The 20744-nt window shown below is 48.3% G+C and overlaps 1 protein-coding gene across 2 annotated transcripts in view; it reads right to left on the bottom strand.

Annotated features, from left to right (window-relative positions):
• Nucleotides 1-20744, bottom strand: part of dok6 (docking protein 6) — a 40495-nt gene that overhangs the window by 18331 nt on the left and 1420 nt on the right. For both annotated transcript variants that reach the window (XM_076050476.1, XM_076050475.1), the window contains exon 2: nucleotides 278-385. In XM_076050476.1, the coding sequence (XP_075906591.1) occupies nucleotides 278-385 (108 nt within the window). The remainder of the gene's footprint in view (nucleotides 1-277; nucleotides 386-20744) is intronic.

Consider the following 20744-nt stretch of genomic DNA (forward strand, 5'->3'; position numbering starts at 1 on the left):
CGAGCGACGCCACAGAGCAGCGGCAGACAGACAGAGGCAGCGTCTTTCGGACTGGAAGCTGGGACAAAGAGGGGTCAGAAATTTGGGCCGAGTGGCTTTTGTTTGAAGTTTGAGGATGCACATTTGCAGTGAAGCTTTTGACATGTTGTGCTTGGAAAAATATACACAATTGCAGTGGGATATTGAAAAAAAAGAAGACATTGTATGACATGATGGTGACAAGAAACAAACAACAAGTCAAAGTAATAAAAATTAGATGTATGTTGTTGTTGTTTACCTTATGGAAGCTCCTAAAGTACGCCCCCTTTTCATCGGGGTATTTCTCTAACCGTCGGGGTCCCTTACTGGAGGCCTTCTTGAACACGAGCCAGCACCTCCGGAAGATCTGACAACGAGAGAGATGGTACAAGTGTTACCGGGACACAACGCTTCCCGAGATCAATATAAATAAACTGGTATGCAAGCTGGTGAGCAGAACGCGGCGGGCTCTCCAAGGCCGTCCAGAATACTAAAAATACGCAATTGGATTTCGCCGCTGCGTTGTAAACAGGAGGGTTGCAAGCAAGAGCTTCCACTCCTGCCTCAGAAGAGCAAATTGTCCGATCAAACTTGCCAAATGACAATGAATCTGGAAGCGATCCATTGGCAACTTATTCATGCAAAATTAAAAAAAAAAAAAAAAATCATGCAAGTAAGCGCTGGGTTCCTCGGCCTCGTTGAGCAGTGTTGACCTTACAGCAGGAGCATCGGGTTAAAATTAACGTCTGTCAGTCAAGGACACAGATCGCAGATGGGCGCGTGTGTATATTTGGTACACGCATAATGCGGGCGTTGGCAAAGGCGGCCGCGCTGGCAGATGGAAGCAAGCGACGCGTTTATGTGTCCTAAAAGGGACGTGAAATATGCAACGCGCGTCTTAAATCTTACAAAATGTTGCCATCATGGATTGCTTTTCGAGAGCCAATAATTAATGTGCCAAATACATATATATAATTCATCCCTCCCCGGTTCCTCCGTGAGCTCCAGTTCTTCCATTTAACCCTCAGAGTTTGGCTTTCACTGCCAATCCTTCCACCCAAGCGGCGTCGAGGTGTGAAAAATCCAATAGGGATGGGCGCACAGAGCCGCATTGCTAGGCGGAGTAACTGCGACGGCCAATAGCTCATGAGTCCTCTGTGGTTGCCTGTCTTTAATAGCGGGAACCCTGCATTTCCTGGTGGAGACAGCCACTATCGCTCTGCCTGATGAATGACTGCCCAGGGCTGCACGCTTGTTTTGGATGGGGGGGGGGGGGGGGGATTGGGGGGCCACCAATGTACAATTAATTTGTTTACTCGGCCGGTGTACTTCATAAAAAGCCCTACTGAGTTGCGTTTAACACTTGGCGGTAATTGACTGGAGTGGACCCTCGTTCCTTATCGCTCCGCCGCGATGGGCCTCCGTCCTCGCCAGCCCGCACTCATCACAACGCACGAGCCGGAATACGAGGCGCTCCCTAATGCGCCGGGGGATTATGGAAAACACAGCCCCGCCTTTCCTGAATGCGTCCTCTTCCGTTTCAAGCGCGTCCGGCGCAAAAGTGGAGCCGAAAATTGTCGGTTTTAAACTCGAGCGCAAGCGCTGACGCGAACACGCCCTCCCCCCCAACCCCCCCCACCCCCCCCACCCCCCGCCCCCACCCCCCGACGGTGGCCGTTATCACATTTGCAACTTTAAAAACAGTAAACATTAAAGCCTCCCTCAATTCCCCTCGGGGGAGCGCGAATCAAAGCAGCGCTGAAAGTAATTTACCCCAGGAGTGCTCAGATTAAGTAATTATAGCGGCACAAAAGCGGCCCTGCTCAGATAGCTCGTGCATAATGAGGACTCGGGGATGTGAATGGAGAGGGCTCAATTTTTTTGGCTGTTCCACTGTTGTCATCGCTTTGTCAGGGCAGCCCCGTTCTCAGGCTGCCGCTGCTGCCGCCGGTGGTCCTTATTCAAACACACTGATTGTAATTACGCAGACATGAAGGTAGACTCGCCGCCGGTCCGCCGTGACTCATTTGGAGCTCCGGCGCTCTGCGCCGGAGCTCGCCGGAGGAGAAAATAAAAGCCAACTTTGGTTAAAATAAATAGATAAATAAAAGCATTGTTGTTGCTTGAACTCGTCACAAACGGCTCTGAAGCAGTTTGTTCTCCCACCCAAACCCTTTTGATTAAATACACACACAGTGGAGTTTAAAGAGGGAAATAGCCCATACATATTCTTTGGCTTTGGTTGTTGGGCTGTGCAAAAAAGGCTGGCGGCCCAGCGTGTTTCCACAGCCTCTGCAGCTCGCAGACAATTCCCAAGACTGGCTGGATGCATTTTTGTGAGGGTCCTCAAAGCACAGAGGCTTTGAATATGTACATTAAAAATGCCATTGTTACTTCCAGGCTCTGCATAATTTGCAAATTTACATTACCAGCGGCGATGGAAGGGTATTACCAGCTCACTAAAACAAAATCTGCATCAACTTTGAATAAATTGAATGCTTTTATTTTGGAAAATTGTCATGCTAAAATTTAGCGATAGTTGTTCCCCCAGGAACCACAACCGTTATTTTATCTGGCTTTGGAATCATTGCACACTGAAATAAAATTGAAAAAAATCTCTTGCGATATTGCACAATGGGTTTCCTTTGCGACAGGTTCGACTCCTACCTAACCGATCCACAACCCTCGTCTAATCATTTCTTCACCGACAGCAGGCAAAGCTTTACAAATTAAAAGTCACTCAATCAAAGGCGGCAACTTTGGCAAACAGAAACGTCTGAAAGGCCACAAATGACAAAACGTAGGTCTTAAATGAATATTTAAGGAGGGTGATATTGTTGCGTGGCCGCGGTGGCGATCCCACAGCCTCGCTGGAATCCAAATGAGATGAGGTCATTAAAATTTAGCACTTCATTAACACAAAACCACAAATAATTTATAATAAAGGGAATTGTTTCTTTCCCTCCCCGTGCAATTGGCCGAAGGACGTGTGTGTTGTGCCGTCGGTGATCTTCTTCAGACGGAAAACAAACAAAAAGTAGGCGTGACTTCAATGCAGCGCTTTGCGGCGCTTCAATGTGACCTTAATTAACACATTTTCCACGAGGAGTTATATATACAATTTTCAATGAAAGACACGTTTAAAAATGAGCAAAATGAATCCTCGTCGATGATGCTGCTGGTTGAGTTGAAGCTTGAATCTGTTGCACTCCGGGAAGGTGGATGTCAATCAAGTTCTCGCAAACCAAGTTGGCTCACTGTCAGTGCAGCGCTGCAGCAGGCGGCTTTCTCTCAATAACAACGTTCCGCTGGGACGGAAATAATTATTGCTTCTTTTTTTCCCCCCCCCCCTCCCCTCCTCCGCCCCAACGTTTGCATCTGTGGGGTCTGGTAAACTGAAAGTTTACACCGGCCCTGTGTCGTAATAAGTAGCCCCGCGTGCATTTGAGCACAAACCACATGGTCTTCGCAGCAGCCGCCGCGCTTATCGCAGCGGGCGCGTGTGCAGCCCTCGTCCCCCGCCTGCAGTTTTATATAATCATAGGCTGTGTGGTGTGTAAACAAGGCCGCGAGAAGAGTGTTTCTTAGGAACTTTCGATTTTCTCGAGTAGGGGGCACGCTAGCGGCTAGCTGGAAGGACATTTCAGCGGGTTTTTCTTCGGGAGCCAAAAGGAAAAGTAAAATAAAAACAGAGCCAAATTGTGATCCCTGGTTACAGATCGCAGTGGGCGGCTTAAAAATACATCTGCAAACATATTAAATCGCACTGAAAAGCAGACGCGTGCACAGCCGAGGTCCGTCGGAGGCGTTCGGGAGAGGCGGAAACTTCTCGGGCATCAATAATGAGCCACGTCGGAAAGTCCAGAGTGTCTCCCAGCGGAACTCAAACAAAATGCCCAGTCACCTCGCGGAGCGTTATCAAAGTCTCGCCATTAAAAGAGCCGCCTGACCTCTCATATAAATATGAGCCCTGTATCCCTCCCCGGGGTGGGGGGGGGGGGGGGGGGGGGGTAATAAAGAAAAAATCACTCATGCCGGCGCACTGAGGAAGCATCTGAAGACATGAAAGTGACTGCCGGCTTGCAGGTAAATGACTGATTACGCGGCCGCGTAAAAATAGCTCCGCGGAAAGCAGTCCAAACACCTCGGGGGAGGGGCGGCGCCAGTGCGCTTGTTATTTCTCAGATGTTTTTCCTAAAATGGTGACACGGGAGGAACGGGCTCTGTGCCGCGTCCTAACGCGGTGCGATTTTAAAGGTGATTACAGCTGCTGCTGCTGCTTTGTTGCAGCACTACTTCACACAAGTGCACTTCAATCAAGGTGAGGTAGCGGCGACGGCGTTTAGCCTCTGCTTCAAGCAAAGCGGGTGGAGAGGGAAAGAACAGAGAGAAGAGAAAAATCTGAGAAAAGGCAGATTTTTATGTCTCCCAGTAGTGTTTTTTTTTTAATTTCATGCGTTTTTCTATGGTAATGAAACCGTGTTCCCAGAGTTGTTGCAACGTTGTTGGACATCCGATGGATTACATTTCACGAAAGCTGCGCAGTTTTGTTTTTCAGCTCAGGTTTAGATGCATATTTAGCATTGGATTTTAATTTTTCAGCATTGCAGGTCAGAAAAAAAGTTTCATTGTCAAGAAAATGCAGAAAGATTGAAAAAAAAAAGAAGAAAAGGTTACGGACAAAATTGCAGGCGCTTGTTGCACTGCTCTGTTGTGGAAAGGAACTTCCGTCGTGGGAAAATCGAACTTAAAGATGCTTCGAACGACAACATGCAAGGGCTTTTTATCGTGGACCAGTGATTAAAAGGCAGCTGAGGCTTTCGTATTTCTTTGGGCATTTCTTATACGTTGCTTAAGCTCAACAGTTTAGGCTAAAGTTGCGCATGCAACTTTCCTTTGACTTTGTTTTTCCTGAATATAACAAGCGGCGCGTATCTCCAGTTTCCAAGATATTAACACATCCATCCACATTCACCCCCCCCCCCTCCCGCCCCCCCTACCACCTCGATTCCTCGGGGTACAGAGATGAGGTCTTCCTCCTCCTCATCCGGCTCCGCAAGCGGTTTAGCGTTCCCCCGGTGATAATGGTGCCTGATGGACTATGACAGACCCATCTCGGCAATAGCGCCCCCCCCCCCTACCCTCTAGTTCTGGCCAATCAATTTCAGACGCCGGCAATTGGAGCGGGGGAGTGGGGGCTTCTGGTCTGCACCACCGTGTCCATCTTCATAATTTGATTTGTTATCGGCTCAGACAGTTGTTACAACAATCATTGGCGGCAATCACTTTGCCGGCCGCGACCCCCCCCCACCCAAATCCTCAGAGGGGACGCTCCGATATTACCGCACTTGTCAAATGCGGCGGCGACAACACGATTCGCCCTGATTGCGTTGCGCCTCCTCTGGCAGGAACACGGAAAAAAAGAAAAGAAAAGAAAAGACGCAAATGCGGCCAGCCGCTGCCAAATGCGCCGCCGCCGCCGCCGCCGTCGCACGACAACGTTCGGACATCCCATAATTCCCGTAACATGGCCCCCGACTACAGCTGTTTACAAGGGTGGGCGAGCGAGCGAGCCGCCGCGGCCCAGTTAATCATAGATTACTTTATCTGGGCCATTCCAAATCCTCGTGTGTAATGCAGTGCTACCTCAGCAGCAGAGTAATCGCCGCCTCCCACCATCCCACACACACACACACACACACACACACACACACACACACACGCACACACGCTGCTCAATCTCTCTCCGAGCGTGATTCGTCTCCGCCTCCACCTCCCCCTGCCCTTCTGCCGTCACTCTCCCCCTTTAAATGTCTCTTCTGCCACCCCCCGACACACACACACACACACACACACACACACACCCTTCCATGTGGCTATGCATGATTGGATATTCTCATCCAGCATTCATGAGCCACGCTGCTCACAAAATGTAATATCCCAGTATTAGTAAACCCCCCTTTTTCCCCACTTGTTAAGGTCCTGGCTGTGACGAGGCGGCTGCACACAGCCAAAAAAAAAAAAAAAAAAAAAAAAAAAACAACCCAAAAAAACACTGGCGCGCCAGCCGAAATGCCGAGTCGCGCGCACGAGGCAACAAGTCCCAGCCGAGCCCCGTTTTCCAAACAAAGCCGGGCTGAGAGCGGCTGCAAAATAACTGTGTAAACAGGCTGTAATGAAAGCAATCCAGAGTTAAAGAGAAAGCCAGCGGGAGAGCGAGAATTAAAGCGGGGCGAGATGGGAGCTGAAACAAGAGGCAAACAAACGATAAAATAGAGAGAGTAGCGAAAGAGGAAGCAGCCGGGAGAGAAGCTTTGGAGTTTAGGGACAGAGTGACGGACGAGCAACGCAGGCATTCTGCTTCTACTTAGGACTTGGAGTCTGACTTTCTAAAGTTGGAACATTCACAGGGATCTGCTGCCATGCTGTCGCTGCAGCATCCACGCTGTGAAAGTCTCGGAAAAAGTTTCAATGGATCTTGTCTTTATCTCATGACGCAGGAGGTAAATCACAGACACAGTGGCTGTTCTCTCAGGCTAAGTGCGTTACAGGTTTTTAATGTGCTGTCAATGTGTTGATACGATAAAAGCACAATAGTTGGGTTTTTTTTTCCGGAAAAACCTGGGGACATTTTGCGTTAATTAAATAGCCACACGCGGTGTGAGCTTTTATTTATTTATCTATTTCTTTATAAGTAACAGTGACTTTCATACGTCAGCACATCCCAGTCATCCTGGGTCATCCTCGGCCACGATGACTCGGACAAAGTGGAAAAGTGGAAAAGTGGAGAAAAAAAAAAAAAAGGCAACAATCGACCGCATCGTCCGCCAGCACGGTTCCACCGAGCTGCTTTTACACACTTCTTACTTTTTCTCTATTATCCAGAGTGCGTCTTAATCACCATTGATTTCCCCCCCGACACGGTCGGAGGCGGCGATGCACCTTTTTTCGCGGCGGGGGGGAAAAATTTTTGCTTGGCCGTGACGATGAGCCGGCCCTCGGCTGGAGAAGCCTCTTCATGCACTGCGGCTTTAGTCAGCGATCCTCTAAAGGCGCGCGCGTCGCGCACATGCATGCAAGCAATTTGAATTTACACCCCCCCCCCTCCCCCGTGCGAGGCTTTCACGCACAATAAAACGCAAACAAAGGAAGGTTTGACTGTGTGAGGGTTACACTCGGCGCGTTAAGACGACCGTGCAGGAAGTCGGTGACAATACGGGGCGCTGTGGTTTTTAATGAGACGGCAGTGAGTTGCGCGCCAGCGAGTCGTCTCATCTTGCGCACGTTCAGCTTAAACGGGAACGCCGCTTGGTCCGCCTTTTGTTGCGTTGCGACGCGCGGAGCGGTTTGCAAGGACGAAAATTATCAGCGGCAAGGCTTCGTTATCGCCGGCTCAACGATTGATCACCGTATCAATTGATGACTGTTGGGGTGGGGCGGGGGGGGAGGGGAGCGCAGACCACTGCGTTCCAGCAGACAGTCGTCCAAAGCGGCGGGATGTTTTCCAGGCCTCTATTGTGCGAGCGTTTGTCATTGGAATTTCATCAGAAGCCCTAAAAGCACTAATCCTCACACCCAGCCATCCTTTCGCACGCACGCACGTACGCACACACAGACGCGCACGCGCGCCGCGGATTATTTCTAAAGAGTGTTCCCGCTCACTGATGTACGAAGCGGCGCTCTGATACAGTAAGCCGGGAGAGCCGGCGCCAGTCTGCGTCTGCGACGGCCCCCTCGTTCCCTCAAAAGCGAGGCGGGCGGAGGATCGGCGCTTTGGCGCGACTGGTTCCGCGTTTGGCCTGCGAATCAAAGAGGCGAGGGGGAGCGAACACGTGCGCGTCTGCGTCTTTGTTTCGCGAAAACGAGGGTGGTGGCAATGTGAACGAGCACGGCCGTGCCAGCGAACGGGGCTTCGTTTTTTTTTTTTTTGTTGTTGATGGGTTTTTTTTATTTATTATTTATTTAATTTTTTTTAAAAGCGGGATTTGTTTTTGTGTTTTTTTCATTTTTGGTCTGATTTTCTTCCAAAAAAGAACCCACCGCCTTGGAATAAAGCGGGTGTCGCAGCATGAAAACACAGAGGAATGCAATTATCACTTTGCCCGACAGCTGCTTCTCTGAAATGTGTGTGAAGAACACAAGGTGGAGGCGGAGAGGGGTGGTGCATCACGCTCAACCCGTGTCAGACTAAGAGAAACAAAAGATGAAGAAAGAACATCTTTCACTTCCTCTACCTGCTAGAACATGCATTTCTGGAAATCTGCCCTCTGTGATGTCACAACGGGCATTGAAACCTCTCCACGGGTCAGGCGCCGCCGAGACCGCTTGCGTTTTCTTAATCCGCATCCAAACACGTGACAGGTGCAGCGAAGCCAAAATTGCTAAAAAAACTGTGCGTGCGGCTGTAAAGCGGAGCAATAAATTCGCCCTTTTGGCGAAAGCTCAGCTGCTGAGTTTTTCCTTGCCGCGGTCCTTCATGCACGGCCAACACGCTGGAATCCAGGGTTAAAAATAAAGATCTGAAAAAATAAAAAGATTACGTCCATAACGGGGCCCTTTAAATTTGCCTCGATCCACTGGCCGCACCGCGGGTTCATACGCGCTCCGTGCTAATTCCCATTCCGCGCTATGTTTTTTTTTTTCCCTCCCCCCTGTCGCCACACTGTGTCCAATAACCTTGTGCACTCAATTGTTTTACGGCGCTGGAGAGCCATTATTTTCTCCATTGTGACCTTTAAATGATCCCTTCAAAGCGCCACTGCCAAGGCTACTGTGTGGTTGTGCTCCATTTTCTTTGGCAGACCTTATCCCAAAAACATTCATTCCCCCCCCAGACAATAATTCTTGCGGAAATATGTAAATCAGTTTAATAGAGAGGAGGGGGTCGGCTGGGCTGCCTTGGCCTCTGCTGTCACCCCCTTACTATTAAAAGCCCTCCCATGGGAGAGCAGCGAGGGAGGGATCGAGGGAAGGAGGAGGGAAGTGTTGGGCGAAAGAAGCAGAAATTCATCTGTGAGCAAACACAAACAAACAAAGACCGGAATGAACCAGCTGCGTATGTTTTTCTATTTACATAGCAAAGTCAAGGTCGTCTTCTTTTTTTTTTTCCTTATTGAGTCGGACCAATATTATAGGGCGGAACAATTAGTGCCACACGATGCGACATGATGTGTAGTCGGCAGCACGTTGGGGGACGTTCGGTGTTTGTTTGCGCTCGCAGCGGATCAAGGGGAGCTACTCAATTATTTTTTTCTAGTTAAATAATGATTAAAAAAAAAAACGCATTGCAATGTTTACCTAAGCGACACGCTGGGTAAATTAAGAGGACAGGCACAACGGCAAGACCCCTTAACATACATAGAGGCACAGCCGAGGCTATGTTTGGCTTCACACTGTCCTGAATGTGCTTGGCAAGCAGGTTGATGAAAGGTGGCGGCGGGAGAGGAACTCATTATAGACTGTGATCCAAATATAAAAGCTTTTCTCGGTTTTATAGCTGGGACAACTGCGACGATGACAACAACTTCAAACGCCATCTATCAAATAGGTGGGTTGAGGCAGGGGGGGGGGGGGCGCGCCACTTTATAGTGACAACCTAAAGTTGAGATGATACTTACTAGGAACTTAAAACAATGGTGCTTCAAAGTTTTTGTGACTCATTCAGTCCAAAATAGCTTTGAAAGGAGACGGGATGGGGAATGTTGCAGTGCAGCAGGATAGCTGGTCTTTCAACTCTCTGTCTCCAGCGCATCCATCTTGAAAAGTTCCCATACGAGGCATCGGCTCAGGGATCTACACTCACTGGCCAATGTGGCCAATGCTGCCAAATAGGTGGTGGTGAGTGTTGAGGGATGCTACTCTGCCAACCTCAGTTGAAACCAGTGGTTACAGAGAGTTACTTCCTGTGTTCTCCGACCAGTCCGTCCATTCTGACCTCTCACCTCTGACATCAACAAGGCTTTTTCCTCCACAAAACTAGCACTCACCGGTTATTTTCTCTTTTTGCACCACTCTCTACGAGCACTAGAAGTGGTTGTGATGTGGTGAGCGTCGCGATCGCAATGCTCAGTTTGAACCTTCGCCGCCCTCCACATGCCAGAACCGCGCGATTTGCAGATTTAGCCGAGTGATTAGCGAAGGCGCTTGCATCCACCTCGGCCCATGTCCCGGCTGAGAGCATCGCCCGATGCGCCAGGCTCTGGACTGGATTTGGAAACACAGGCACGAATGCATCCATGCATGCATGTGCAGAAACCCACGCAGAGTCACCCCGGCTGCACAGCGGAGGCCCCGAGGCCCCGGCTTGCTGATAAATGAGGGGAAAGAACTAAAAAAAAAAAAAAAACGGGGAGGATGAAGCGGAGGTGCTAATGGGGCCGCGGCGGATTCCTGCAGGCCTGCTGCAGTTGCAGGTGAGTCTCCGGCGTATCCGCGCAGAGCACCGCAGAGAGCTGTCAGCCGCAGCCCTGCGTGGGAGGTGAAATATGTGTATCAGCTGGACACGAACGCGGAGGAAGGAAAAAAAACACACTTGCATAAAGCAGTGCCGCCCGATTATATAAGAGGCAGGGTGTTTAAGCAACTTGAAAAGCATTGTTTTGTCTCCGTGGGACGTAAGACACAACAGGGTTGTATCCTCAGCCGACACGAGCAGCAGCAGCAGCAGCAGCAGCAGCCTCGGAGCAGTCGCACAGGTGCATCCAATTTGTCCATTAGTGTCACATCAATGAAATTTAGCGCGTAACAACGCGGATAAACATTCGGAGCCGAGCGTCTGTCTCCGGTTTGCCGGGTTGGGAGCAGATGGGGCAGGGGATCTGATGAAAGGCGTCAAAGACGTTCGGAGGCAAAGCTCGGAGCCAGAAACGGCAGATATAAAGACGGTTTTCGCTGAAGCGTCGCCGCCGAAGGAAATGGGCGAGAGTCAGAGTCGCTCGGAGCCAGAAAAAAACCCAAATGGTTTACTTTGAGATTAATGGAAATGCTGGACATAAAAGATGGCAGCGTGCTGTGTTTTAGTAGTCGCACTTTGTGGAACATTGGATGCTAATTTTTTTCCGAAGCAGCCGTCTTTTACCAAGAGTTATCCGCTAAATCTTTTTCTGCTTACTCTTAAAATAAAGCGTAGATGCCGACCTTGTCCCTCAATGAAATGACTGCCCATAAAACAAGACTGAAAGAGGCCATAAAGTAATTTAATGATAAAATGTCAGACAGAATCAAGTCAAAAATTGTGAAGCAAACCATTCAACTCGATTCAAATGGCCACGTAAATGGCTTGTGGTTGGGCCAGCAACAGGTTGACCTGCTGCCTTGAAGGGGATCTCTGACTGAGTTTTTAGCATTTGATTGTGCTGATCATATTTATGCAGTTTGGGTGGTCAATGTAGCAATTTACAGCAGATTTCAATATTCCTCTTTCTGCTCCCTTTCATTCTAGATTCTGTTTGTCACATTAAATTGTTCTTTTATTTTTCAACTGAATAAAATGAAGAATAAATCAATAAAACAAATACGTAGCCTGGCTGGATGATGGTTCCAGCTCTTGTTACTTTTGGTGCAAAACGAAGCGACTGGCCTGTCGGCCGGATGTATGTTGAGCTCGCACGGGAGCGGAAAGATTAAATAAACATGAAGAGAGTCGGCCTCCACTGGCTTGTGACTTCTCCCCCCCGACGGGATTAGAGAACTTTGCACCCGACAAGGCGTAATAGAAAATGAGAAAAAAAAAAACAAACATTAGCTGGTGATGGATGGTGACGGATCGGTGGCGTGACGTGCCGGTGGGTGGAGGAATAAAAGTGCAGCGGCTGTGAAAGAGGAGAGGAAGGAAACGGCAGACACCTACTGCTTTATAATGCTGACGTATTGATATTTGGGTATCATTAACTACTGACATTTGTCCCTGTTCTCAGCCAGCATGGTGTCCCCCCCCCCCGCTGACAATTAACAATTTGAACCGATCAATAAAGCCGGGGCAAAGTCCGGAAGAAGCCTTATTTATAAATATATAAGCGAACCACATTTTTCAGCGTGATAAACGACTGTTTGTTTGTTTCCATATCCTGCCAGTGGCACTATTCATCAGCGCCAATAAGAGCCGGTGATTTGTCTTCGGGTCATTGTCTGATGTGGAAGTTGATGAACGCACCGCTGACCAAATGTGCACTGTTGTTGCTGTTTTTGTTTGATTTTTTTTTTTTAAGGGCAGAATGGTGATAATCGTAATAAAGAAGAGTTTATCAGCTCTGTTGCAGCTGCGTGGGTGCCGCCGCGCCCCAGGAGTCGGAGCCAGTTGGTAGAACGTGACCATGCCATTGATCTGTTCTGGTGCGCTCCTTTCAAAAGCCTTCCCGGAATGCAGTTTTGAGTGGATGCTGCAGCTGTGGCAACATCATCAGAGCTGGTTCTGATTACCTTCGCAGCAGCTATTTCAACTGCAAGTGCTCGGCGGTGCCCAACGTGGCAACTGGTGGAGCGGACCGGCGAGGCGAGAGCGGCTGCGGCAAGCAGACTGCCCGGGAAATGTCCATCACTTTTGAGCTGTTGCCAGCTGGCAATAGAGAATCTGACTGATCCACTCTCAAAGTGATGGAGAGGAAGTTCAAGAATGAGATTGATAATTAATTAATGAATTAAAATAAAAACGGTTTTTGGTTGTTTTGTTCCACTCCCTCAGCTCCCGCCAAGTCATGTGAAGCACAACATATATATATATATATATATATATATATATATATATATATATATATATATATATATATATATATATATATATATATATATATATATATATATATATATATATATAAAATAAAATTAAACAAAACTTTTGCCCACAAGTATAACGCAAGCTGAACAAATCCAATTCCTAGAGGGGAGAGCGAAAAGATAGAGGCTCACAAAGACTCGGAGATAATAATGAGCCGGGGAGACATGTGAGGCAGAGCGGCTTAACGACGCTCAGGTGAACCTCGTTAGGTGATCAAAAGGAGGTGAGAGCAGCGGCCAGGTGAGGCTAACGAGGGAGCTCGCTTAGAAAGATCCCCTGGAGATAATAACACAGGGTAATGATATAGCGAGAATTTATATTATTACATATTTTACTCCATGTAGAAAGACCCTGACAAAGGAGGAGATGAGAATTTGAGTCAACACTAATTACCGAATATTACTACTACCATGACTACTTAAAAAAACACACACACACACACACACCAAATACTGCACCACAATCATGATGTTTACATCATGTTTGTGGCCTCTCTTTTTTTTTTTTCGAAGCTCTCAGCATCCATTCTCAAATTTAGCCTCCGTATCAACGAATTGGGGTGCAGATTCCGTCTCTCTGTCAAACCCCGCCGCGCCGTCTCTGTCATGAATAATAGAGGACGTGCAGCCTTTGGGGTGGCTATCGAGGCCCCATTTGCGGGGCTATTAGGAATTATTTATAAAACATTGACACAGTTCAATCAGTCAAAGCAACGACCTGTTCAATCTCCATTACGAGAAATGGGCACACGAGGCACGCGGGGGCCTGCAGTGCTGTGATTAAATGGGCAGATTTTGAAAGGAACCTGCAGCCAGCAGCCCGGCCACATTGGGAAGTGTGCATCAGCTGCAGCTCTAGTGATGTTTAATGGTGATGTCCCACGGTTGGGAGGGGCACGGAGAACATGCCTAGAATTGTAGCCGCCTGATGTAAAAATCTTATTCATTTGTGTATTAAAGCTTCCATTTATTTCCATTTGGCTCAATTAGAGCAGGTTTAAGTAGCAGATTGTGGTCAGTTTGCAAGAATGCTTCCTGGGGTTCAAAAAAAAAAAACATTTTTAAAAAAAATCTCCAGACATCCACGGTTGCGGCAGACCCTGTCACTGTGAATAAAAGACTGCGGTGACGTGTCCAGATCCTATCTTAAACGGCCGGGCCGCGCCAGACAACAGACGCATTGTTCTCCAATTCTCCTGCCTCCTGCTCTGGTTGGTGCTCGCGCAGCATGGACAGGAGGGGTGGGGTCGTACCCTCACACCATCACAATGCGCGCCGTACACGTAAAGGCCATCGGTCACTGAGCACAATTATCCACTTGTAGGTCAGAAACAGCTGAGTGGGACAAAGGAGGGATAAAACTATTAATAACGCTTCTGGGGAGAGAGACAGTTGGGAGAAGCGGCGCTGATTCCGGAGTGGTTTTATAGCAGAGACTCCGGGTTCGGTTGATTTGATTTGATGAGAAAATGTTTTACTCCAAGCATTTAGTGCCTTTACATTTGAGTGTGGCCTCACAGGTGGTGGTGCTTTAACTTTGAAAGTTTCTAATAGTTAAGAGGTCATCTGGAATGCTGGATTTAGGTGTACGTGCACCGCTAGTTGGAAAAAAAGGCAATCAAAAATGAAATTGCTACACAATCGAGTGCGCAGCTAATCACAAATAGTGTTTTACTCTCTCTCTCTCTCTCTCGCTCTGCCGTTCCTGCGATCGATTAACCCTAATGCTTAATTCATCATTTCAGACAAGCGAGCATAAAAGAGATTGTTTAATCTATGACGTGTCGTAAAACGGAGACGCAGGGGTTCCTCATGAGTTCCGCGGGGCTCAAGGTGACACCTCGGGCATTGATTGTGCCGCATCACCGCCTGTTTGTACCGTATGATTATGTGCTGCGCGCACTGTGTTTCGCACTGGTGACTCATAAGCGACAGGCACAACGTTAAAGAAGAGCCGGGGTGAGAAAAACGATGGGAAAAATGATGGGAAATTGACGGGAACCTCCATGGAGAAGTTTGTGCCTGACGCAGCGTCAAATCACGCAATCACTTGCTGGTAATTATGGCTAATTACAGCCACGTGCGACGGCCCACGAAGGCCATAAATCACCAGTGGCTTGTTATTATGACGTTATTGAGTTTTCCACTGGAGAGGAAAAAACGGGGGCAGGGAATAAAATGCCGCTGTCAGTTTGAATGAAATGATCATGTTTGCGGTATGTAAACACGCACACAAACACACGTTGCACGTCCTGAAGTGAGTGAAAAGCGGTGAAGTCTGAAGTGACTCCGTGAGGAATCAGTGGAAAAATCCAAGTTAATTGCTCCTACAACTTGAATGCAGTTCAATCAATGAGTGTCAGCCTATATCTATAATTATCACCATTTTCCCAGCTTTTTTCGTCGAACAGACCAATTAAACATTTTTGAGTTGAAATACATTTTTCCCTGAGCAGATATGTATATTTAAGACCTTTTGGATGAGTTAACACGTCTAATTTGAGAGAGGGTTCGACAAAAAACTGATAAACCGCACTTAATTACCAGTCAGGCATATTAAATCTCCAGAATGTTTAATTGCCAGTTGGAGCTGGTTTTTTCACTATCAGACAGTGTGAGAATCAAAAAAAAGTAAGTCAAATGATAAACAAATAGATTAAATACAAACAAGCAGCTTTTTAAAATGTTCCAAGCATATTTGCCAAAACAAGACTCAGGCACACAAAAGTAATTTTTTTTTTCACCTTAAACTGCTTCTGGAGGAGCACAGTCCACATATTTTTTTTTCTTTCTTTTTTTTTTTTTTTACAACTGATGTCTTTGGATGATGAATGACGCTCAGCCCACACTGACTTATTATTTGTTTGCATCTGCACATCCAGCTGATTGGATTTTCACTCCGCCTCATTCGAGAGCCAGACGTAATGTATTTTTAATGCATTTTTCAGCTTTGACATTTCTGGGGTTTGACCAAGGCTCTCTTACATTGATGGCACTAAAGTTGCAGCGCCACAATCAAGTTTTCATGCGTCAGCAGCGGGGCGGGATGAAGGGAAGCTGATTCGATCTACCGTCTGCCTCAAAGACAAAACGGAGCACAATGAAAGGTGACGGAGGGCGCTTAGCCTCGGAGGATATGACTGGCACCCCAGCGGCTATATAAGCAATATCTTTGTAGACGTGATACAATAGCTGCGCGTAACCACGCCTCAGACGACCACGGATCCAATTTTTCTGTCTGCTTCGGCGGCGGAAGCCAAAAAGCTAAATGAAGCCGCTAATTTCCAGACCTGCTCCAAGAAACAAAGTGCCTGTCCGGCGGTGAGCGGCAGCCGCATTAGGCAGCCGCCAGACTGACGTGCCGAAAATCAATCAGCTCAACAGACAGGAAACATGACTCCCAAACAAGATTGGTTAGTACGGGGTGTGAAAAGGGAAAATATTACACTTAACTATTTGCAAATTTCCCATTAAGATGACAACAACAACAACAGTATTTAAATGGCCGCACAATTAATGGATCCTCCGTTTGTCTTCTTCATTTGACCTCTGGTTTTTTGCGTCTGGGGAAAATAAGCGGATCATAACTGGTTGAATGCTCTTCTAAAATAGAAAATAGTGGATATTAATTGGTTGATAGCATGTTGTGCCAGTCATTCTCACCATGGCTAAGTTGCACAGCGCGACAAACATGTGTAACCCTGGTAACCATGCTGTAACCATAGCAACCGCTGCAAATTGCATTATACAAACTCGGTGCTTTTCTTTTTAATTGCTGTTCAGCACACATGCCATGTTGTACCTATTAGTGTATCTCAATGCATAGCGCAACCTCACACAAAAAGCCTTTTTAGCTCCAAAGGTTGAACTTCCTGCTTTGTTGAACCTTCCACGTGATTGGAAGGTGGCAAAAACAAGGTGGTCATAAGCACCTGGACGTGGCGTTGCCAAGCCAGGAGAGGAGTCACTGCCCTTTGGAATACAAGTTTGCTTTCATTCATTGTGGGTGCACATGAAAGGTGTTTCTTTGCCACATTAACCTTTCTGGCGGGTGCAAATCTAATTGTTTTCCCCGCAAGATGGCAGTTTACCCAGGTGTGATGATGCTGATTGAGAATTCCACATTCTCTCAAAACTGCTCCCGCACCACCGGGGGCCAACATCCGATCCGCGGCTCCTTTTTGAAGTGTCAAAACATGTTTATGAGGGGGAGCGAGTTGAACGGCGGGCCGACTCACCCGCGGCCAACTTAAATTGACCGTTTTTTCTGTTAACGCCAGAGAGAGAGAGAGAGAGAGAGAGAGAGAGAGGAGAGAACAGAGAACAGATGGATGAAAGCGGATGAGGGCGGCGGCTGTTTGACAGCTGATTCCGTGTGTATCCACCGCCGAAAAAACATGAACCCCTGGACTCAGAATGACGTGCAAATAGCTTTTAGGGCTTCCTTTTGTATTCCGCGTTCGAGCCGGTTTCACATTCCATCCAAGTCGGAAAGAGAGAGAGAGAGAAAAAACAAACCAAACTATTGGAATGTCATTAGATGCTGCTGGATTGTATTGTTTTCACCTCGCGTTTTCGGAGCCCTGGCATTCTTTCATGTAGCGAGAGAGAGAGAGAGAGAGAAAAAAGAAACACTATGTGGTACAAAGCCACAGGATTAAAATTAATTGAGACTCCGTACACTGTTCCCTGGCAGCGGGTTGTTTACTTGTTTGTAGGGGCGCATGTGTTGCGTGCCAATTCCTCAATGTTGAAGCGAGCAAATTGTGCGCGCATGGGTGCCCGCGCGTGCACGCGTGCGCGCGCCAGTGCATGTTTGTTTGCACCGTGTCGGGCAGAGGGGAATAGCCTGTTGGGGTTATAGAGGGTGCAGTGTTGGGGTGATGAATAGGATGCTTTTGTGCTCCGTCTCTCAGCTGTCTGCGCGCCTGGCGGAGGAGGAGAGAAAGGTGAGAGAGGGAAGGGGGGGGGAGGGAGGTGAGGGCGATCGGCAGATAACAGGCGGGGGGTGAGAGATAAAGGGAGGAGAGAGTACAGGTGAGACACAGCAAGGGTGAGAGAGAGAGGGGGGAGAGATTTCTCCCGTTTTGACGGAAACCACGCGTTTCCGTATTTTCCCCCGCGACGCGCACGTCCTGCGCGTCAGGCCGATTGGATCTTCACTCCGCCTCGTCCTAGAAGCAGGCGGAATGTATTTTTAATGCGTTTTTCAGCTTTGACATTTCTGGGGTTTTCGACCAAGGCCTCTCTCGCATTGATGCCGGCTGAAGTCCCAGCGCCGCAATCAGGTTTTCCACGCGTCAGAGAGAGAGTATTTGATTTGATCTGTACCTCAAAGACGAAGCCTTGCGCGGTCAAAGAACGCAGGGGGGAACAGAGGGGGCGGGGCTTAGCCTCGGAATATGACTGGCACCACGCGGCTTCAAGCAGTATCTTTTTTTAATAAGACACGATCACATGACGACAGGGGTCACGTCGCACCCACGGAGAATCGTTTGCTCGCGCCGCGGTCGGCCTTAGATCCAATTTCTCCGTCTGTTTTCGCCTGCAGCGCGCGGCGGCCTTCGGCCAACAATAAATTAATTTAAAAAATGCTAAATGACAGCCGCTAATTTCCCAACCACACAAAGCACCTGTCCCGTCTCCATTTTTTTTTTTTAAAGCTTAATCAGAGCTTCCCTATCCACGAGTACGGAAGTAGTTGAGGCAAGACACCCGGTTGGAGATAACCAGAGCTGTCTGGCGGAGGAGAAGCTGCAGCCTCACCTCTGCGAAAAGCAGTGACAGTTCCGGGACAGCGGGCGCAGTTGTCGCAATAAAAATAAACCTGCCAAAAAATTTTGAGCGTATGCCGCCGCCCTTCTTGGAATGGCTTAAAGGTCCAGTGTGTGGAATTTGGCCTGCTTTTTTTATGGGTAAAAGCTTAATATACTGCCTGGAAATATATTAATAAAAGTGTATACTCATAGTAGACCTACCTGTAGAACGGTTCTTATTTATATGCAAGTATACGCATATACTAACAAAAGAAGAAGGTTTACGAGGTATCCAGGTTGGTGCGTGCAGGCCACCGTAGTTCGCCGGTAAGCTTGGGAGACGGAGGGTGAGCGAATGAGTGCTGCTATCCCAAATCTGACCACTAGATGGCTGAATTTTACACACTGTACCCTTCACACACAACAGAGGAAGAGAAGCGCTCGTGCCGCTACAACGTACCGTAACGTACGTTAGCATCCTTAACGATTAGCGCAAATCTGCAGCGGAAAACTGGCCGAGGATGCAGGGAAGGGAAGGGAAGGAGCCCAGTTGGTGGTTTTTGAACAGTGGGCAGAACACAGTCCTGACCTCGAGGCCTCGACCTTCACACATGGCGAGGTCGGGAAATGAGCCAATCACGCTTGATGGATGGCAAGCAGTTCAGCCCGGCTACACACTCGCCCCGACACTCTAATGAAAAATAATGTAGAAAACTTTTTTTTCTTTTTTTTTTTTCAAGAAGGCCCGGCGATGCATTGGAAAGCGGGCAGAGAGGGTGTGAGAAGGTCAAGTGCGATGCAAAGTGTTGATATGTGGTATTTCAGAGACCTTTAAAGCGCCGGAAAGTATTTCAGAAAGCTGCCACATGGGGAGGAAGTGCGCTCTGGACCGTTTCCGCACCCAAATGAGGGACGCTGAAGCGGTTCCTCGCTGCAGAGTTACCATTAAGTTTACCCATGAAAGCCAAGTGATTCATGTAGATTTGGTTGGAAAATACAGTATTTTATTCCCATATCATTCGTACTTAATTATGGCCCAATGAAATCTGTTTTGTCTTTTCTGAAATTTTTATTCGCTGGAAAATCTCAGCACTATTGTGTGCGGCACTGCTTTGTCGTCGTTGTCGTTGTCAATTGTAACTTGAGATGTTTTCGCAAAAACAGCTGAAGTTACAATTACCACCGTCGATCGTCTCCCCCGACTTCCCCTTTTCCCTCCACATGGAGACCACACAGCCTGTTGACTCAGGAGGGAGCAGCCTCTCCCTGCTTCAGTTTGTTTTCAGCCCTCTAACCAATTCAGACGAACAATTGGACTGGAATAAGTAACTCCGGCACGGACAGGTAAATGCTTTCTATCTGCTCGCACGCGTCGGGTCTTCTGAGGCCATCGCGGCATTGTGGGTTGTTTTTTTGTTTTTTTTGCCCTCCTTTCTCCTTTCTTTTCTTTCATGGTGATGAAGCAGCGGCAAAGGATGGCGAGCTGAGGGATTAGGGGAAACGGGAATCTTTTTCTCCTCTACCCCCACCCACCCCCACCTCACCTCGCCGTAGGACGAGATGCGAAGCCGGGAGAAGCTCACAATCACCAGATCCGTTAATAGCACGAGGCAAACAAACTGAGCAACAACAAAAAAAAAACACAAAAAAAAAAGTGCCTGCGTGCGATTGAGGGAGCTCATTTGCATGTTAACGACGGCGGGCGTTTTGAGCTCCCTTTCCGCATCGTACAGGAAAAAAAAAAACGAAGAGGGAACCTCTGGGGGGGGGGATTCAACTGAGTCATCGCGACAATTACTCCGGGAGAGAGCGAGCGAGTGAAAGGCGGCCTCCGCCGCGGCGGGGCGGGCTGGCTGGCTGGCGTTGACAAAAGTCAGGTGATGATGAGGGGAGGCAGACATCATTAGCCCCCATCATCACACTTCATCAGCGGGGAGGGGGAGCGAGGCGGCGGCGGCGGCGGCAGCGGCCCCGTCGGCGTTAATGAGCTGGAAGCATGAACAGAAGCAGATGGCTTTATGAGTCAGACAATAAGACGCACACGCCTCCTCCGTCGTTGGGGTTGGAGACACTTGGAGACAGTTTCCCTCCGCCACGGAAGCGAAGCAGCGAGTGCGCCGACGGCCGCCTGCTGACTTTCTTTTTTTTGTTTGTTTTACCACCGCGAGCAGACGCCTCGTCCCTCCTGGCGGGCTGGTC

The sequence above is a fragment of the Nelusetta ayraudi genome, unplaced genomic scaffold (assembly GCF_046127955.1).
Source record: "Nelusetta ayraudi isolate G7.1 ecotype Tasmania unplaced genomic scaffold, CSIRO-AGI_Nayr_v1 ptg000127l, whole genome shotgun sequence".
Lineage (NCBI taxonomy): Eukaryota > Metazoa > Chordata > Actinopteri > Tetraodontiformes > Monacanthidae > Nelusetta > Nelusetta ayraudi.